Consider the following 21773-nt stretch of genomic DNA (forward strand, 5'->3'; position numbering starts at 1 on the left):
GATACTTTCCCCACTCTCTTGATTACTAACTCTATGCTACTTGGCTTATATTGCCGACATATTTCCATTCAAAATCCAACTCCGTATCCAGGAATTCTCCCACAGCGTTCAAAACGAGTTTTTTTAGATTACCGACAGATGTCAGTTCAGTAAAGCAAGTAGGAAACTATTCAGCCACTCCGGAGAGTAGGGCACAATGACCTATAATGAAAACCACTAAGCAGATTTCGGCTCCATGTTTTAAGTCGTAACAGAGGTTTTACCTGATGTCTGAAAACTGCTTTCGGCCTACCATTTAGAACACACATATACTTTCCCTAAACTTTGATCCATTATTAGCTTACACCCAGGTAATACACTTATTTGCATCCCTAAATCCCCCTTTTTTTAGGGTTTCAATCGATTACTTACACCCAAATAAGCTTTTTATCTTTACACTGATTTGCATCCCTAAATTGCCTTTTTTATTTTTAGGGTTTTAATCGATTACTTAATATCATCCTTCTATGTATAACTTCCGTCAGTTTTTGATCGATCCCGGAAAAGAGAAGCAAATGAGAAGAGGGAAGGTAGAGATAAGAATGATAGAGAATTCATCAAGCAGACAAGTGACGTTCTCGAAAAGAAAGAATGGGTTATTGAAGAAAGCAAAGGAGTTGGCCATTCTCTGCGATGCTGAAGTTGGGTTGATTATCTTTTCCAGTACTTCCAAGCTCCATCATTTTGCAAGCACCAGGTCTGTCTTGTTTCTTCAAATAATTTCGGCATCTCCATTTTTTATAATTAATATTGATAATTGATTTAGAGTGAATATGTATATTGAATTTGGAATATGTGTCATATATTTCAGCATGAAATCTGTTATAGAACGTTACAACAAGCTTAAAGAGGAACATCACCATCAACTACTTAATCCTTCTTCTGAACTGAAGGTAATCATTTCTCTTCTATTTTCTCCATAAATTTTGAAAACAATCACCATTACATATCCTATTTTTCATCATTAGTATTGATTTTGTGGTTGGTAGTTTTGGAAAAAAGAGGTATCAAGCTTGAGGCAACAACTGCAGTACTGGCAAGACTACCACAGGTACTCTCCCTCCAATTATGTAACACTTTTTAAAGTCCCCCCAACACCAGAAAACTCAGTACAGAAGAGAGCAATTTTTATAGACTAAGATTGTCGTAGATCTAAACTTATGTTAGGAAACGCCATTAGTTTAAAGAAGGAGCCGATTGATCTTAATATTTAGGTTTAAAATATTATACATATCATCATAAATATAAGTATGCAAGACAAGTATAAGTAGAGGTGTATGAGATTAAATGTGTAATTATCAGTTTATGTATTTCATGCTTACCGACTTTCACCCAGGAGTATCATCAATCACAATCTACTCCTTGACTTTAGGACTTATTCTTACAATCATAATAATAACCATAAGCTACTTGGCATCAGTTAGCATCATGTAATTTATAAAGAAAATATAATCAACAACTATAACACATGTATCACTAAACAGTCAGGTAATGAATGACAATAATACCCAATATCAGTAAGCAATTAGGTATCAATGATAGAGTTGGTACCCGGTCTCACTAAGAAATTATATAGTAATTTCTATAAATATAACATAAGAAATGATTGTATGTTGGAACCAGTAGTGGCGGATCTAGAAATTAATCAATTGGGGTCCAAAACTTGAATGCTCTATACTAAAGAATTTAGGTACGCAATTTTTTTTTCTATTTTCATTAACAAATTAAACTAAGTTTGACACTTTTAAAATAATGGATGATCAGTGGCTTCCCTAGGGAGCAACATACATCCACCCCTAGCTGGGACGGAACTAGGATCAAATGTTGAGAGGGTAAAATTGTTTTATATCAAAAGAATAATAATCTATTAAGCATTTAAATCTAAAAATTAGGAAGAGCAAAGGCATTATTTGACTAATATTTAAATTAAAAATTACCTAAAATACTATTATATCAAAAAGTTTGGGAGGGGCAAAAACCTTATTTAACTAACATTTAAACTAAAAAGAACCTAAAATGCTATTATAACAAAAATTTTGGGTGGGGCAACAGCCCCTCCCAACCTCTATGTAGCTCGGTCCCTGATTATATGGTATTTCTAAGCACTCTGACTTCTTAATCACATATATCTAGATAATTTATCACCGTACGCAGTACCACACACATGTGTTCATAGGCCACACAAATCAAACATCTCCCATTAAGGCCAATCAATGTAACTTGATTAAATATTCACAACAATTATGCATCAATTAGGAACAAACATTTCCTCACAATTCACTATACAACTTATTCTCAAACATAGCTCATTCTTTCTTAGAGTGTTATGCTTAAGGGTTAAATTGTTTTTTAATAACTTATGACCCTTAATAAAACTTATCAAAATATTATGAAATGATAATTTTAATCATACGGAATTCATTATCCTTTTTCTTTTATATAAGGTAATTTAATCATTTAACATATAAGTATATTTTATTCATTTTAGCATTCAAGTCATTTCCACTAATATCAAGCACTTAGGGTGATCAAGGCCTCTTTAAGATATGACCTAATGATAATTGGCACATTTCATCAAGTTAAAACTTTCAAATCCAATCATTAAATTTATAGGGATACTTTTTGTAATTTTATACTTATAAAATCATTTTAGTAATTTTTATCACTTACGGATTTTTCAGTCATTTAGTGAATAAAGACATCCCTTAGGGGCGTTTGGTTGGGGGAATGTGGGATTCCCATGGGAATTGAATTCACATTCTCCCGTTTGGTTAGCCGGGAATCTCATTCCCGGTAATGTAAGATTATCAATAGTGGATTTTTTTTGGTATATTACCAGGAATGTATTACCTCTCTTTCCTTAGGTATTGTTGGATTACCGGCGTTTAGGACTAAAATGCCCTTAATTATTTTTCAAAAATATTCTTCTTTTGTCATTGAATAATAAAAATTCTACGAATGTTAAATTCAAATTTATCCTTAAAGTATTTTAGATTTACAAAAAAAATCTATAATTAAAATTTTATATGAAGTTCAGGAGTTAAAATAAAATTTTACCTTTTCATTAAATCTTTTTATATTTTCAATTTTGTAAAAAAAATTATATAAATTTTATGAATTTAAATTTTTTAAAGAAATATATAAATATTTTCCAACTTGTTAAAAAACAAATATATAATAAAGACAATTTGATCAAATAAAAATTCTAATATTCTTTTATTCCTTTAACCAAACATGGTAATCTTACATTTCTGCTAAACCAACCAAACACAAAATACAACATTCCCAATAAATTCTATTCCCTGGTAATCTTACATTCCCACTGGTAATATTATATTCCATGAACCAAATGCACCCTTAGGCTCATATAATCAATTCCTTCATCAATTTAAAAACCAAATGAAGCTTAAAGAAACTTGAGTATTAATACCAAGCATAGAGTACCAATATGTATCTTAAGTTATCAATACTCTTGGGTGGAGTTCAAATTGACATTTTAGAATCTAACATTTTACCTAGGTATAAACCAATATGTATCTTAAGTTATCAATACTCTTGGGTGGAGTTCAAATTGACATTTTAGAATCTAACATTTTACCTAGGTATCGATATAGGAGGTTTAGTATCGATACATTTAGAATAAGTAATGGTATTCCTTTCATATTTTACCTGAAATTTTAGTATAATTTCTTATGATATAGATATCATAGGAATAATATCGTACTAGAACTCAGATTTGATCATTTCAAGCTTGAAAATCACATCCAATACCTCTCTAAAAGCTTGTTTTAAGGCCCAAATTGATTCCTAAGTCTTACAGGAGTAGTGTATGTAACACCCATTTTTTCCATATTTATTACCGAACACGGGTCAGATATATCACATAAAACATTAAAACAATTCCTTATTCAAAAACAAGTAAAATTTTGTTTCTTAAGAATTTATTCAATTTAACATTTATCACCAAAACTATTTAATCACGTAAAACCAAAAAGTAATATTTAAAAATATTTTTCACATTTGATTTCAGGCATCAACATGACAGTTCAATATCGTTCCATATAAAGAGTGAAACAACCTAATTTAAAATTCTTCCTGATAGTATTTAAAATATAATTTACCAAATATTAACTTAGAAATCCATTTCATAACTAATATAATTAAGTACTAATTATTTAAAATACATACATATTAATTACTAAAACTCATTTAATTATCATAAACATATCAGAGCAATTCTAATATATATTGTAACACCTTAAACCCGATTGAGCCTAAAGTGACACATTGGGCTACTGAGACAACCCCTGATTTTAAAAAATTATTCATTCATCTTTTAAAACATACAAAATGATATCATACAAATGTAATTAATAGTTATAAAAATACTTTATAAAAATCGGAGCTCCGAGACACATAATTTAAAACTGAAATAATACAAACTCGGAGTTTAACAAAGTGAATACATGAGTATTCTATGAAACATATGCCAACTAAAGCTACAGTACAGAGCTTTGAAGGAGATGTTGGAAGTCCTACTGCGATGGTGCTCCACGAACTACCCAAGCTAAAAAATTGCGAATGAAAACATTCGAACGTTGAGCTTACGAAGGCCAGTAGTATAATCACTAATCTAGAGTAGTATTATGAGTCTTACAAACATAATCATGCTAAAAACATTGTACTAAGCAGTAGGTACATGCATTATCTCAACCAAGTGCTACATATTTAAGGTTTTACTACTCTATCGTTGAAGTAAGAGTCTCATACTTCCCTCAATCCTTTATTAAGGGCCTCTCCATGAGCATACCTCATAATAGTCTCTAACCACACTGAATATAACTGTTGTATATTATCTAAATGAGATACTGACAATCATGTGTATTATCTGAATATAACACTGACTTTACTGTACATTATCTGAATGTAATCCTGACTAGTATCTGGTCTCACATAGCCATCAGACACTAGTTAACTGAGGGAACCCGATGTCATATAGCATCGGTACAATTCCCACCCAACTGAAGCATTGGTTCAGTCTCATATAGCCTTCAAGCAAGCTTTTAAGATATTTGTTGTACTAGATTGATGCAACTATACATGCATGTCTAAGGGCCCAAAGGCCACATAATATTAACAACGCTAACCTATTCCTCGTGAGTGTTTACTTATAGCGCTCTAGTTAGCCACTGAAGTGTCTCGCACATTGACAATACCCCACTAGGACAACTAAGATAGTTTGACTATAAGCTAGCTTAGTTGGACATACTAAAGTGAGGTCATCCTCTCACTAGTTGTTATCTCGCTCGTTCTTTTCTAGAAAACTGCTCTGCTCGATTCATTACTTAAGGGTGTTTTAGTCATTCTTTGTCTTTGGAGAAGTCTTTACACTTTTTGTGACTTAACGACTATTATTGTGTTTGTTGTTCATTGGTTGTATTATTCGCTAGCCCGATACCTGACTCAGGTTCAATACTAAGTAGCAATACTCTAATCGCTCTTACTATGCTTTTCCTAAATTATCCCTCAAATTAGAGGGTCAATTGTACGTCCACCATTCACTGACATTCTTGCAGTACACGACTCCACTACATCGTAATCTGATTAATTCGCTAAATCACTTGTCGGTACATCCTCAATAACAATCATTCATTCTTAGTTACTCGTTACGTGCTTGACTAAAGATACTTGGACGTATTACATTTACTACGGGTACTTCGATTGTACCCCACTCCTATGAGTTTTTCTGGGCCCCTTGGCCATTTCCCTTACGGACTAAGTTCTACCATTACAGATCATCATTAGCTCATAAGAGCCTTAAAGAGGTCAAATCTAACCATCCAAAGTGAGTAATATCGATTCTCTACTTGCAATATCGATACCTAGGGTCAAGTATCGATACCCCTATGAGTATCAGTATCAAAAACATATTCTGCTGCTAAAAATATGGCCCAGTATCGATACTATTACCCTAAGTATCGATACTATAGGGGAAGTATCGATACTCTCCTCAGTAGTATAAATACACCCAACTAAAAACCCCCAAAATTCATCTCAATTCATCCAGTATCAATACTCTAACATAGAAATATCTTTTTAGTCTTGAGAAACACCCAAAACTTATCTCAAATGTCTTAGTTTGGTTCCTAATCATGTGTTAAATCTGTAGAAGGTTTCATAGGGTTTTAATCTAGCATAAAAACATCTTTTTTACATCTAAAACGTCATTAGATCATGAAATTAAATATAAACCCTAAAATACTTAAACACACAAATCTTAAAAATTCTTCATATTTATGAAACCCTTAACACTAAAAAAGATTAGAAATATGCTACCTTACTTTTGGAAACCTCAAATAAAGCTCATTGCTTATCCAAACTCTCTTTCTCTAAGACTTGGTTGATTTGTTCACTCTTTCTCTAGCAAACAAGAAACTTAAGAATCCCTTAGCATAAAGAAATTATATGAAGGATTGATGACGGATTTGAAGTCTAAAGAAGAGAAGATCAAATATCTTACCTTCCACTTTGATCTATGCATCTTGAAGAAGAAGAGAAAAAGAGAAATGAAGATATTGAAGAGAAAAAAGATGAAATAAGATACAACTTTTCTCTTATTAAAAATGGGATAATTGCACTATAGGTCCTTCCTCATCTTTCAACTATTCAAAAACCCTCTTTTTATGACTAATTGGGCCCAGTCCAACCCATTTAAGCACAACTTAGCCCAATGACTTAAATTATGAAAACCATGAGGTTCATATATTTCTCGGGTAAACATGAAACTACTAGCCCAGAATTTAGGGTGTTATAGATATAATATACATGTCCACCAAAAATTAAAAACATCAAAAAAGATGTAATATTGATACTAAGAGCTGATATAATCCTCAAAAACATGAAACTCCTTACTCCATACGCTTTACTTTACCTACACATGAAACAATCAATCGCTAAGTATACACTTAGTGAGCCATTATCATAAACAAAGTAAAACATATATATATCATGTAAATCATAATACAATATGTATCATATAATGATAGGTAAACTTTTAAAATAGACTTATAAAAGTCATTTCTTTTTTAATATAACATGTAAAACAACAGTTAATATATATATATATATAGCAATTTATGCCAACCAAATCAGAATATTCCGAAGAAAATTTACTTTCAATAGAATTAATCAAACATGTTCTTTTCACATTCATTGTATCTTGAATAAGAATGCATGGTTTATGAGTCATGTACGAGTATACACATATTGCACATTTACTTCCACATAGACAATTTGCACATCTAGTGCCATATAGAATATACAGGTACTATAAAACACAACATCACGAATTAAACTAAGGAATACATCGCACCATCATTATATATGTGCAAATACCATTTTCATATATGTGTCACATAATGTATCATTAAAGTACATTAGCACCATCAACATATTCGTGCTACATTCAAATACTTCACCTCATGGCTGCCAATTATTCCAAGAATCTCAATATGCATGCATGGGCTTTTTATATCAATATCATATATCATTCATCTGTAAGAAGTATCCATAGATACTAATATATCAAAATATCATATAAAAGTGTATTGGGCAGTTCATACCCAAAATGATCCATAAACCATTTCAGAAATCATTGTAAAAATATATCAAATTACGATTCAAATCCTTTCATTTTTCACATTATTCGAAATTGACTAATCGCAAGTCTTCCTTATATATATATATATAATAGGTAAAAATACACTACTCTGATGCCTCGCTAGAAAAACTTACTTTTGATATAACCTTACTCTTGTGCTTTTTCCTTAGCTTTAAGTATGCTTGTATCTCGATCTAGATCACGATCTACGTAAGCATCATTTACAAAACATATATAATTTTGAAGTACATGTTAGTATAACACTAACATAGTAGACTCATATTAACATAAGAATTACTAAAAATTCTTTTAATACTTATTCGATACTAATTTCATTTCATACAATCAATGTCAACTTTAATACTTCAAAATAATATTTTATCTCTTATTATTCATATTCATCAATAGTTCACATGACATTTCCAATTTCACAGTTCAACCACCAGAATGAATTCTTTTAGAATATGGTCCATTGTCATTTAACTTCAGTTCAAGCTTCTAATAACATAATCAAGCATTCTAACATATAATTCAAGCATAACATATCAACTTTTGAATAATTTCCATTTCAATCCCATATTTTCTATAATATATGATTTGGTCTTCAATACTTTACAAACTTCCAAATTGGTCCAAACAACATTTTATGGCTTTTAGAATCATTCATACATTATTCCTAACCTTAATGAATTTTTTTCATAATTTTTCCTATTTTTCTCTTGTAGGCTGAACCTAACATATCACCATAGGCATGATTTTCAACTTAATTCAAGCATGAATTCAACCATTATCATTTCCATGTATCTACAATCAATCCCATATAAAAATCAATCTAAATTAAATTTCATACCAAAACCCTAGTTTAGTCAAATGTTCAATTAATCATTTCTAATGTTTTCCAATCAACTTGCAAGCCTGGAAATGAATCAACAACACTAACTACATCATAATCAAGATTTAGAACATTAAAACCAAATTCCCCTTGATCCATCCAATTCATTAACTTAGAGTTTCAAGAATGGAAAGCATGAACAAATGGTACCAAATGTTAGAAAATTTCATGTAGATCAACGTTGTATTTCATGCTTTCATCCAAATTCCTAATAAATTTGCTTGAAAATATGAAAGAAATTTTTTATCTTATCTTAAGGGGATATACGACAATGGAGAGAGAATGAGGAAGATGTCTTGAAAATTCTACAAAAATACGATAAGCCACTTGTATTATAATTAATTAAAACAAATTAAAAATTCATTTTAATGTCTATATACCTTTTTACCCTTGAAATATCATGTTAATTACCATCCACATGTCAATTTTTTTTTCATCCAAAAGTCAAAGATGAGCCAACAAATTCATATCTTCCAATTTTGCCTTGTACTTTTCCAAAATTATAATCTTGCCATTTTCATCCAACGATCCCTATTTAACATGGAAAATCAACTTAAATCCAATGGTCCATGTTAAATGCTACTAATTTAAGACATCAAAAAGAAATTATTAATCTTAATTTATCATACTTCAAAATATCCTGAGTATTCAATTCGATTTGGTTGTCTAAATAATGTTTAGAACTTAATCACTTTATAGCTTTTAATATAAACTACATACAAAAAAACCATATAAAATGAAATACCATTATAGGGGGTAAAATATTTATTTACAGGACTAAAATACATAACTTTTGAAATTTACACTTTGGTTCCTAAACTTTTCCCAAATTTATACTTTGGTCATTAAACTTTCAAATTTTACATTTTGGTCACTAACCAAAAATTTGGAATATTTAAACTCTACTCTTAAGAAAATTCATTCTTAAATTTTCAACACGTACTTGATTCAAAAGGGTGAAGAAACTATCTTCTCATGTCTTCTTATCTTTCCTAGGTAGCTTCGTCGACTTTTTGATTTCTCCAAAGAACCTTAACAAGTGGTATCATTGTGTTCCTTAATTCTTTGACTTCATGCTCTAATATCTTTATCGGTTCTTCCTCGTAAGTTAGATATAGTTGAATTTCAACTTCCTCCAAGGTAATGACATGTGAAGGATCTAAATGATACTCTCTAAGCATAGATACATGAAATGCATTGTGAATCTTGTCCATTTCTAGAGGTAACGCTAGCTGATAAGCCACCAGACCAACTCTTTTCACAATCTCATATAGTCCAATAAATCTCATGCTTAACTTTCTTTTTCGTCCAAATTACAGTATCATTTTCCAAGGTGACACTTTGAGAAACACTTTATCACCAACTTGATATTCAATCTCTTTCCTTTTCAAGTCTGAATAAGATTTCTGTCAATCGACTGCTATCTTATGATTATCTTGTATAATCTTCATTTTGTCTTCCATTTTCTTAATCAGATCAAGACCGACTATTTATCGATCCTTGAGCTCGTACCAGTTCAAAAGAGTTTGGTATTTCCTTCCATATAAGGCTTCATAAGGAGCCATCTTGATACTTGGTTGATAACTATTATTCTAAGTAAACTCAGCTAAAGGTAAATACTTTTCCCATGAACCTTTAAATTCAATAAGGCATGCCCTTAATGTATCCTCTAAAATTTGAACATATCGCTTTGATTGTCCATCTTTGTGTGGATGAAAAGTAGCACTGAAGTTAAGTCGATTACCCAAGGCTTTATAAAATGACTTCCAGATTCTCGAAGTAAACCTTTAATCTTTATCAAATATCCTTGTTATACAACTCAACATATTTATCCATTGAGTAATCAGTTCTAACTGGAATGAAGTGCGCTAACTTGGTTATTCTATCCACGATCACCCAAATTGAGTCTTTTTTATTTGGTGTCAAAGGTAACCCTATGACGAAATCTATGGTAACTTTTTCCACTTCCACTGAGGAATGGAAATTGGTTTCAATATTCTCGAAGGCACTTGATGTTCTATTTTAACTTTTTAACATTTCAGATATTTCGAAATAAACTCAATTATAGCTCTCTTTAAGGCTGGCCACCAGTATCGATTTTTTAAGTCATGATAAATCTTATACCTAGATGCGTAGTCAAAGGACTATAATGCACTTGGGAAAGAAGCACTTTCTTTAATTCTTCAACATTTGGAATATAAACTCTTCCTCGATAGTATAAATACCCATCAGACTTAGCTTCAAAGTCTTTGGTTTTTTCTTTCTCCAATTGTTCTATCCTTGGCAAGCAATTCTTGTCTTTTCTTTGAAGTTCCTTTATTCAATATATCAAAATAGGCTTTAACTTTAATTCTGTAATCAATACACAATCTTCCTTTAAAGACAATTGCGCATCCAAAGCTCTTAAAGTATAAAATAATTTTCGACTTAACGTGTCAGCTACCACATTAGCCTCCTCTATATGATAGTCGATGACCACATCATAATATTTAAGGAGCTCGATCATCTTTTGTTTCTTAAGTTTAACTCTTTTTGAGTCAACGGTACTTCAAACTTTTATGATCATTGTCGATGTAACATCACTCAGTATACAAATAATGGTGCCATATCTTTAGAGAAAATACAATTGCTGCCAATTCCAAGTCATGAGTAGGATAATTCCTTTCATGTGTCTTAATTTTCCTCGAAGCATAAGTCACAACCTTTCCTTCTTACAATAGTGCGTATTCCAAACCATTATGAGACGCGTTGCTATAGATTACATAATCATTTTCATATTCTAGTTGCTCTGGCACTGAGGCTTCATTAATATCTTTTTTAGCGTCTTAAAGCTTTCTTGACACTTGTCAATCTAAATAAATGGCATATTGTTCCTTAATAAATTCGAAAATGGGAAGGTAATCATTGAAAAGTTCTTTATGAACCTTCGATAATAACTAGCAAGTCCCAAGAAACTTTGAACTTCAGAAACATTCTTTGGAATTTTCCATTTGTCGATATCTTGTAATTTCTTGGGATCCACTTTTATCCCTTCTGCTGAAACAACATAGCCAAGAAAAATAACTTCCGACAACCAGAATTTGCACTATGACAGCTTGGCATATAACTTTTTCTCTCAGAGAGTTTGAAGGACTATGCGAAGATGTGCATCATGCTCTTCCTTTAAATTAGAATGGACCATAATATCATCAATAAATACCACCAAGAATTGGTCCAAATATGGTTGAAATACTCGATTCATCAGATCTATAAATGTTGTAAAAGTATTGGTTAACCCGAATAGCATCACAACAAACTCATAGTGGCCATATTAAGTCCTAAATGCTATCTTAGGAATATCCTCTTCTTTAATCTTTAACTGGTGATATCCTGATTGGAGATCAATCTTGGAAAACATCGTTACGCTCTTTAGCTAGTCAAAGAGATCATCGATCCTTGGGAGTTGATACTTGTTCTTCACTGTCACTTTATTTAACTAATGATAATATACACATAATCGCAGAGACCCGCCATTCTTCTTTACAAATAACACTGGTGTTTCCCAAGGTGACATGTTCGGTCTTATAAAACCCCAATCTAACAATTCTTACAATTGGGTCTTTAATTATTAGAGCTCAGTCTAAGCCATTCTATACGGGGCCATAGAAATAGGCGCAGTACCTGATAGAACCTTTATTTTAAATTCTACCTCTCGATCAAGAGGTAAATCAGGTAGTTCATTTCGAAATACATCTGGATACTCTCGGACAATCGAAATATCTTTCAACTTAAACTTTTAAGCTCGAGTATCCACCATGTTGGCTATGAAAGGTTGGTTGGCTTGTAGCAATAGTTTCTTAGCATAAATAGCTGAAATCACATTAGATAAGGGATTTAGCCTTTCACCAACTACTATTATCTCAGTACCTTTTAAGTCCCTCAATATTAATCACTTTAAGTGATAATCCACTATGGAGCGACAGGGAGATAACCAATCTATGCCCAAGATTATCTCGAATTCCTTGAAGGGTAATTCCATTAAATTCCATGGAAACTAAATTCCTTGAAATTTTTGCATGCAGTTTCTATATATTTGACTAACCCTCGTACTCTAGCCTGAGGGGTTTGTCACCACTATATCGATTGACATAAGTTCTAAAGAAATATCTCTTTCTCTAATCAACTTAGTACTTATATACAAATATGTAGATCCATGATCAATCAAAACAAATATATACTTATCAAAAAGATTAAAAAAACGTACATGCTATGATTTTCAGGTCATCTCGGTCCTTATCAATCCTGATATTATAGACTTTGGTTGGTGTGTGAAATACTGACTGTGAAGTATATTCAAATAGTCACCTTAATCTAGCCTTACCTTTTCCTTTCTGAGACACTGAAGCAGATCTCTCTGTTTGTATTGGTCTTTTCTCATATACCATGGGACAATCTCGCATAAAATAATTAGTATCTCTATATCTAAAACAAGTTCATGTGACAAATCGCACACCCCTAGGTGATTTCTGCCGTAAATATCACATAGTCCAGGTTGATTTTAATGTAATCTACTCATACTAGAAGCAGCTGTCTAAGATTGTCTTCCCTTTCTAGTATTAGCTCCTTTACAAGAAAATGCAAAGATATGGATTTGTTATGATATTAGGAACTAGAACCTATACCCCGTTTTGACTGAAATGAGGTTGAAGATGCTCTCGATCTCTTTATTGTCTGCATTCTCTACTCTGCGATTTTCTTGGTATATACTATTTCAATTGCTTTCGCTCTGTTTACAACTTCTTGAAATGTAGGAATTTTCAAAGCCAACATTAGTTCTTTTGGTCTTGGTCGTAGTCCCTCTATAAACCAATCACATCGAGCCTTTTTATTGGGAATCAGTCCAGTTGCAAACCTACTTAACTTGTTGAACTCACACTCGTTTTCATAAATAGTCTAGTTTCCTTTTTTCATATTGAGGAATTCCTCTTTCAACTATCGGATGAACCGGTCTCCAATGTACTTGTTCTTGAATTCCTCCAAAAAGAACTTCCAAGTCACTTATTTGGGAGAGACGTGCATTGTGGCATTTATCCACAATATTTGGGATTGACCCCGAAGTAGTGATACAACACCATCTAATTTTTCTGTATTAGTGCAGTGGAAACCGTATAACATAATCTCCATATCGTTTAACCAGAGATCTACAGTCACTGGTCCTCATCTTATTCTCTTTTGAATTCTGGAGCTCCTAAACTTTTTAATTCCTTAACAATCGATACTCATGGAGTTGGTGCAGATGGTTGCTGAAAACATGTCAGGATCGCATCTAGAGTCTAAAAAATGTCTCTTGATCTTGCACCGACACTCCTTGTTGTGCCGGTGCGCCACTTGTTCGGAATGAGCAGGAGGCTCAAGATTTACCCCGTTGCTCCCACTAGTGGTTCTTTTTAGTACCTCCTGCCCGATCACTTTCCTCGAAATTTCTGATTTCGACATCAAATACAAACATTTCAAATCACTTTAGGAAGGATTGGCATTAATCAAATCATATAAACACTGACAAGAGATCAGTAATATTGATATCCTAGTGGCATGTACACACTTTTCACTTAAAAACAAACTAGGTTTAAACCTAGAATCGGCTAAACTTGCAGCTTTGATGCCAATAAATATAACATCCCTTTTTCTGTATTCGTTACCAAACATGAGTCAAAGATGTCACATAAAACATTTAAAACAATTCCTTATTTGAAAATCGGTAAAAATTTATTTCTTAAAAATTTATTCAATTTAACATTTATCACCAAAATTATTTAATCGCGTAAAACCAAAAAGTAATATTTGAAAATATTTTCACATTCGATTTCAAGAAACAACATGGCAATTCAATACTTTTCCATATAAACAGTGAAACTGCCAAAAATATGCCTAATTTAAAATTCATCTTGATAATATTTAAAATATAATTCACCAAATATTAACTTAGAAATCCATTTCATAAGTAATATAATTAAGTACTTATTATTTAAAATCCATACATATTAATTACTACAACCCATTTAATTATCATAACCATATCAGAGAAATTATAATATATATAATACACATGCCCATTAGAAAATTAAAAACGTCATAGAAGATATCATGCTAACACTGGGAAACTGATTTGAACCTTAAAAGATCTTTGCACGCTTTAACTACGCGTGAAACAATCACACGCTAAGAATAAACTTAGTGAGTCATTATCATAAACAAAGTAAAACATACATATATATAAAATATCATGTAAATCATAATACAATAAGCATCATATAATGATAGGTAAACTTATAAAAGTCGTTCCTTTTTCATATAACCTGTGAAACAACAATTTATATATGTAGCAATTTATGCCAACCAAATCAGAATATTTGAAGAAGATTTACTTTCAATAGAATTAATCAAACTTTTCCATTAAATCACAACCAAATGTATTATGAATGGGAATGCATATTATGAGAGTCATATACTAGTATACACACACATTTAGTGCCACATAGACAATTTGCACATCTAATGACATATAGAATATACAAGTACTGTAAAACACAACATCACTGTATCGAAATAAGGAATAAATCACACCACCATCATATACGTGCAGGCATCATTTCCATATACGTTTCATATAATGTATCCTGAAAATACATTAGCATCATCAACATATTCATGCTACGTACAAATAGTCCACCTCATGGCATGCCAATTATACCAAGACTCTTAATATGCATATAATGGGCTTTTTATATCAATACCATATAACATTCATTTGTTATAAGTATCCATAGATACTAACATATTAAAACAACATATAAAAGTGCATTCTGTAGTTCATACCCAAAATCATCCATAAACTATTTCAGAAATCATTGTAAAAATATATCAAATTACGATTCAAATCCTTTCCTTTTTAAATCATTCGAGGTTGAGTCAACGCAAATATTGTGTGTGTGTTTCTTGTGGTTTTTCCTTGGCTTTAAGCTTGATTATATCTCGATCTCGATCATAATCTATGTAAGCATCATTTGCAAAACATATACAATTTCAAAGTATATGTTAGTATCTCACTAACATAGTAGGCGCATATTAGTATAAAAATTGCTAAAAATTCGTTTAATGCTTATTCAATACTAATTCCATTTCATACGATCAATGTCAAATTTAATACTTCAAAATAATAATTCAAGTTCATTACTATTCATATCCATCAATAGTTCACATGACATTTTCAATTTCATATTTCAACCATTAGAATGAATTATTTTAGATATCATCTTAACATTTCCAAAATATTAAAATTGGTCTCTTTTCATTTAACTTCAATTCAAGCTTCTAATAACATAATCAAGCATTCTAACATCTAATTCAAGCATAACACATCAACTTTTAAACAATTTCCATTTTAATCCCACATTTCCTATAATATACGATTTGGTCCTCAATACTTTACAAACTTCCAAATTGGTCCAAACAACATTCTAATGCTTGTAGAATCATTCATACATTATTTTTAACCTTAGGGAAATTTTTCCAAAATATTCCCTATTTTTCTCTTGTAGGTCGAACCTAACATATCACCATATACATGATTTTCAACTTGATTCAAGCATGAATTCAACCTCTAATCATCATTTCCATGCATTTAAAATCAATCTCATCAAAATCAATCCAAATTCAATTTCATACCAAAACCTTAGTTTGGTCGAATGTTCAATTAATTATTTCTAATTGTTTGCAATCAAATTTCAAGCATGGAAATGAATCAATAACACTAACTACATCATAATCAAGCTTTAGAACATTAAAACCCAACATCCCATTCATACGTCAATTCATGAACTTAGAGTTTTAAGCATGGAAAGCATGAACAAATGGTACCAAGTAAAAGAAAATTTCATGTAAATCATCTTTGTATTTTATACTTTCATCCAAATTCCTAATAAATTGGCTTTAAAATGAGAAAGGGAAATTTTCTTTTAACTTAAGGGGATACGCGACAATGCAGAGAAAATGAGGAAGATGTCTTAAAAATTCTACAAAAATATAATAAGTCGTAGGTATTATAATTAATTAAAATGAATTAAAATTTCATTTTAAAGTCTAGAGACCTTTTTGGCCTTGAAATATCATGTTAATTATCATTTACATGTCAAGTTTGTTCATCCAAAAGTCAAAGAAGAACCAATAAATTCATATCTTTCAATTTATCCTTGTATTTTTCCAAAATTACAATCTTGCCATTTTTCATCCAACGGTCCCGATTTAACATGGAAAATCAACTTAAATCCAATGATCCATGTTAATTGCTACTAATTTAAGACATGATAATGATATTATTACCCTTACTTTATCATCCTTCAAAATATCATGAATATTTGATTCGATCTGATTGTCTAAATATTTTTTTGAACTTAATCATTTTATAGCTTTTAACACAAACTCCATTCAAAAAAATCCATGTAACATAAAAATACCATTCTAAGGGGTAACATATTTATCTACGGGACTAAAATACATAACTTTTTAAAATTAGATTTTGGTCCCTAAACTTTTCCCATTTTATATTTTGGTCACTAACTTTCAAATTTTATATTTTGTTCACTAGCAAAAAAATTGGGTTATTATAGTGTAGAAGTATATAACTGATACAATAGTATATTCTTACACTTTTTTGTTATATTATTCGTAATAAATTGGATGCAAATTAATGCATGTATCGTATCCACATAGACTAGTATTACTCAAAGAATTGTGATAGTATGAAGTAGGTAAAACAACATAATTGTGTATGTGATGATGTAACAAAGTATTAAAATTATAATCGCTAAAATAAATATATGAATAAAGATATAAAGGGAATCACAACAGTGAAAGTAAAAGTAGTGGATCAAAAAATCAAAAGATTGTGAGAAAATTAAACTCAATCATGCAATTAACGATGTCACAACAATAAGATCGATGCATCTAGTATTAACTTAGCATGTTTTCCTCTCTCAATGGCTCCACCCAGAAACTCACAATAGTGCTATATCTCTATACCCACTTATGCAAATTTACTAAGTATGTTACGACAATCATTCAGTTGGATCTTTCTATACTGAAACATTACTCTTGCAATCACTGATACTTCAACAATGCCACTCACCTATCGATGCAATGGATTGGGAAATTATATATCTCTATACTAAAAGCTTTAATAAAATTGAGTAAACACCAATCAAATTAATGGATAAAATTAATTAAACACGAACTTCGTAAAATATAATTAAAATTATAAGCGTCCAAAGCTTAACAAATCCCACATAAATTAAAAAATTATTTCAAATAAATAAAAATAAAAATCCCCTCTTGGATTCATTTTATTATTATTGTTGATGTTGTCGTAGATCACTAGTCACCACCTCTCGGTGTTGTGACTTTTACCTTCACGTCCAGCTGATGCTCTTCCCCAAAATTGCCTAAGTGGCCAAGGCTAAAGGAGGAGAAAAGAAAATAGTAAAATAAAACCCTAAAAAACTTTCCCCTTAATTAAGTATAGTCGCCTCTTTTATATATTAATTAAAACCCTAAAAAGTAGAAATAGTTTTCTATTCGCGCATCGATTGCTATAACAACGATCCAACAATCCTGCCTCGTATCACCGCACAACAATTACAGCATCAGAAAATGTCACAACATCAATGTAACAATATCATAGAAAAATATCATAATCAGTCCAGAAATTACCAATTCACTTCCAACAATGCATGTAATGAAAATTAACTAAAAACACTCTAAATATGATCCTAATATACTAAAGTACAAGCTCAAGCCTAACTAAAAAGTCTCTAAATAATAACTCTTTCGGAGAATAATCACACCCTCAAGCCTAAGTGTTTGTTTCTCCTCAAGCAAGGCATGACATGAACATTCCCTCAGCAATTAGACACATAACTCTCACACTTGCCTTGCACTTTTCATCTTAGAAACTTGGCAAATTTATACCAATCGCCTTCGAATCTCAAGAAAACAATAGATCAACTCATGATGCTCGTGCATGTGTGTGCTCTTAGTCGTGATAGTTCATTACCATGGGTATTTACAGAGAATATCATAATTATTAAATTAATTAATTAAGCAAAAAATGTCGCATCAATTACTATTTTGCTTAACTAGAGCTTCAACTCATCACAACTACCTGCCATTACTTGAGTAGTAAGATGGTGTCAGCAACAAACCTCCTAGCATTTTAGGTAGAGTCATCCCTGAAGACTTTCATTCACTCATGATATTCGAGATTATCTTTCCTATTTAGTATTAACTGAGTGTACCGAAGTTACTTTCGTAGTGGAGTGTCTTAGAGCTAAAAGTTTGTTGTGAACATTTTATTCGGCTAGAGCCAGTTGGGCACCTCTAGAAGTTCACACAGAACTTAAAAAAAGTATTTTGTTTTTGTTTTAACATGTAAGATAACTAATACCCATAAATCAATCAATCACAACATACGGTAAAAAACTATAGCATCAAAAGAATCATTAAGGCAATCTCAAGTTGCCTCTAAATCCTAAGGTCCTCGGCATTAGATTGTTATCGGTAATTATCTCATCATAGGTAAATGTGAAGTCTCAAAAAATGTTTTCTTATCTAAATGTCATGAAAAGTTAAATTTCATAGAAAGCTCAAATGAACAACATAAAACATGAACATGACAAATGAGCATAACAATGAAAAACACAAACGAACGACACACTCTTAAACCTAAGATGTGTATTGCCCCCAATGCATGCAGACAACTATAAAAATATGAATTTAAATGCATAATGTAATGGGGACAGCAATACTCCCCTGGTGAGTTGGGAAACACTAGTTGGTGACATTTTCTTCTCAGGCTCATGTTGTGACACTGAAAGCAATAATAACAATATGAAACTGATGATGTCTTGATCAATGTGTGAGCATTACCTGAAAAGGAAAAAAACTCGAGATAAAAGCTTTAATTAAAACTAATAAATAAAAATATCTAATCTAATGTCATAAATGACTTATCAAAAGCATGTAAAAAATTATTTCACATACTAAAATCAAAGTTTGTGGTAACTTCTACTGGGTCTTGGTAAACGATATCCCTTTTCCATTTTCGATAGTTGTTGTGGCATAATTGTATAGCTTTAGGCCCTTTGTAATTGTGGGATCGAAACGCTATTCGAAGCAAAACTCTTTCTTGTTGGAATCATTCATGAAGTGCACTTCTTCATTGTTGCCATAAATATGTTGTGGCTTTACTCGTTAATTCTTTAAAAAAGTCTTTCATTGTAACAACCTTGCAAGACCTTCCTTGATGCCTTGGTTGTCGTTGTATTTTTTTTGAACAATCATAGTATTTTTAGTTTTCCTCAAGGGCTCATGTTGTGACTCTGTAGTCGACATTATCAGTGCAGAACTATTGTTAATGCCAAGATCAATGTAGAAGCCTTGGTTCCCCTAGATTGACATAGTCTCTTCATGGTCTGGCTCGCCTGGGTCTTCTATTGTCACAGTAATATTAAAGATTTCTTCAATGCTCCCACATTCATCTAATTGCTCTTGTAATATTACTTCGACAAAGTCAACAACATGACATTCATCTTTTTCATCGTATTGTAGTGGTTCAAACACATTGAATGTAATTTGTTGGTCATTGAGACACACTATGAGTTCTCTTTTTCAATATCAATCAATGTTCGTCCAGTAGAAAGGAATGGTCTTTCTAGTATTATGGGAACTTTTTTGTCGGCTTCAAAGTCCAAAATAATAAAGTACACTGGATAGATAAATTTGTCCACTTGTACTAGCACATTGTCAATCTTGCCTTTGGGATGGACAATAGATCTGTCAGCAAGTTGAAGTGTAACAACTGTGGGTTGTGCTTTACCAATAAAAAATTTCCTAAATATAGACAATGGTATTAAGTTAATGTTCTAACTTAATTCACACAAAGCTCTACCTATGTATTGATTGTCAATATAACAAGAAATAGTAAAACTCCCTAGATCTTTTAACATTTTGGGAAATTTTCTCGTGACAATGGCACTACACCCTTTAGTGAGTGCAACGGTATCAAAATCACCAATCATATGTTTCTTGGAAAGCATCTCCTTAATAAATTTGAGTAGTTCAGTGTTTACTCCAATGCTTCTAGCTATAGTATGTTAATGAGTAATTGTCTTAACACATCAATGAATTTTCTAAATTATTGGTTCTCTTTGTTTTTATGAAATCTTTAGGAGAATGGAAGTGGTGGCCTTTCTTTAGGTTGCAATGGTAATTGTGGCGGCATTGTTGGCGATAATGTCCCAGAAATATTGCTCTGTCTTGCATTTTGTTATATGGCATCCACTATTGGTGTCTCAATTTCAACTCACAACTCCTTGCCTTTAGATTGTTGTTCATTCCTGTCATCCTCCTCCTTCTTGTTTTAATCATTTGATTTTCCAAGATGGAGTCCACTACGTGTTGTGATGGCTTTGCAATGCTCATTATAGTGAGCTTTCCCATAAGCTTTCCCATGAGCCTTCGGAACTTTAGTATCACTTGGCAATGTACCTTGTGATCTGCTACTCAAAGCATTGGCTAACTGTCCAACTTGATTCTCTAATGCTCCCAATGATGTTGACTGGCTTTGGATCAAAGATTCATTCCTTTGATTTGTTGCTTTATTTATTGAGATATACTCCTTCAATAGAGACTCAAGTGATATCAATGTTGAAGATTGGTTAGAAGTTTGCTCTTGATAACCTTGTTGGTTATTGCGTTGTTGTTGTGGTATTGCCTGATGATGTGACTTTTGATGTTGCAATATAGGTTGTTGTTGAGTATATTGTTGTTGTGAATAATGTTGTTATGTATTTGTCGGGGTTGGGATGATTCTAGAAATTTGGATTGTATGTGTTCCCATATCTGTTGGCATTATCATTCATGTTATAATTTCTCATAAAATACACAGACTCAGGGTTTTGGTGGGCATTCTTCAAAATTATGGTTATCACAACAATAAACACAATTAACAGAAGATGTAGCTTTTAACTTATACATACCTCCAGGCTTTTGCATTCTCTTCATCATTTCAGTCAATGTTGTCACTTTTGTGGTCAATGTGTTCAGAGCATCATTATCCACTGCTGTAGAAACACATCTACCCGATATAAT

At 31.7% G+C, this 21773-nt stretch overlaps 1 protein-coding gene across 1 annotated transcript in view; it reads left to right on the forward strand.

Moving 5' to 3' along the window:
* The first annotated feature begins 211 nt into the window (after positions 1–211).
* LOC120178317 (MADS-box transcription factor 23-like) overlaps positions 212–21773 on the forward strand; it is a 34742-nt gene continuing 13180 nt past the window's right edge. The window contains exons 1-4 of the mRNA XM_039184190.1: positions 212–350; positions 525–736; positions 851–932; positions 1029–1090. Coding sequence (XP_039040121.1) covers positions 555–736; positions 851–932; positions 1029–1090 — 326 coding nt within the window. The 5' untranslated portion in view covers positions 212–350; positions 525–554. The remainder of the gene's footprint in view (positions 351–524; positions 737–850; positions 933–1028; positions 1091–21773) is intronic.

This window comes from Hibiscus syriacus, unplaced genomic scaffold (genome assembly GCF_006381635.1).
Source record: "Hibiscus syriacus cultivar Baekdansim isolate YM2019G1 unplaced genomic scaffold, ASM638163v2 tig00003507_pilon, whole genome shotgun sequence".
Lineage (NCBI taxonomy): Eukaryota > Viridiplantae > Streptophyta > Magnoliopsida > Malvales > Malvaceae > Hibiscus > Hibiscus syriacus.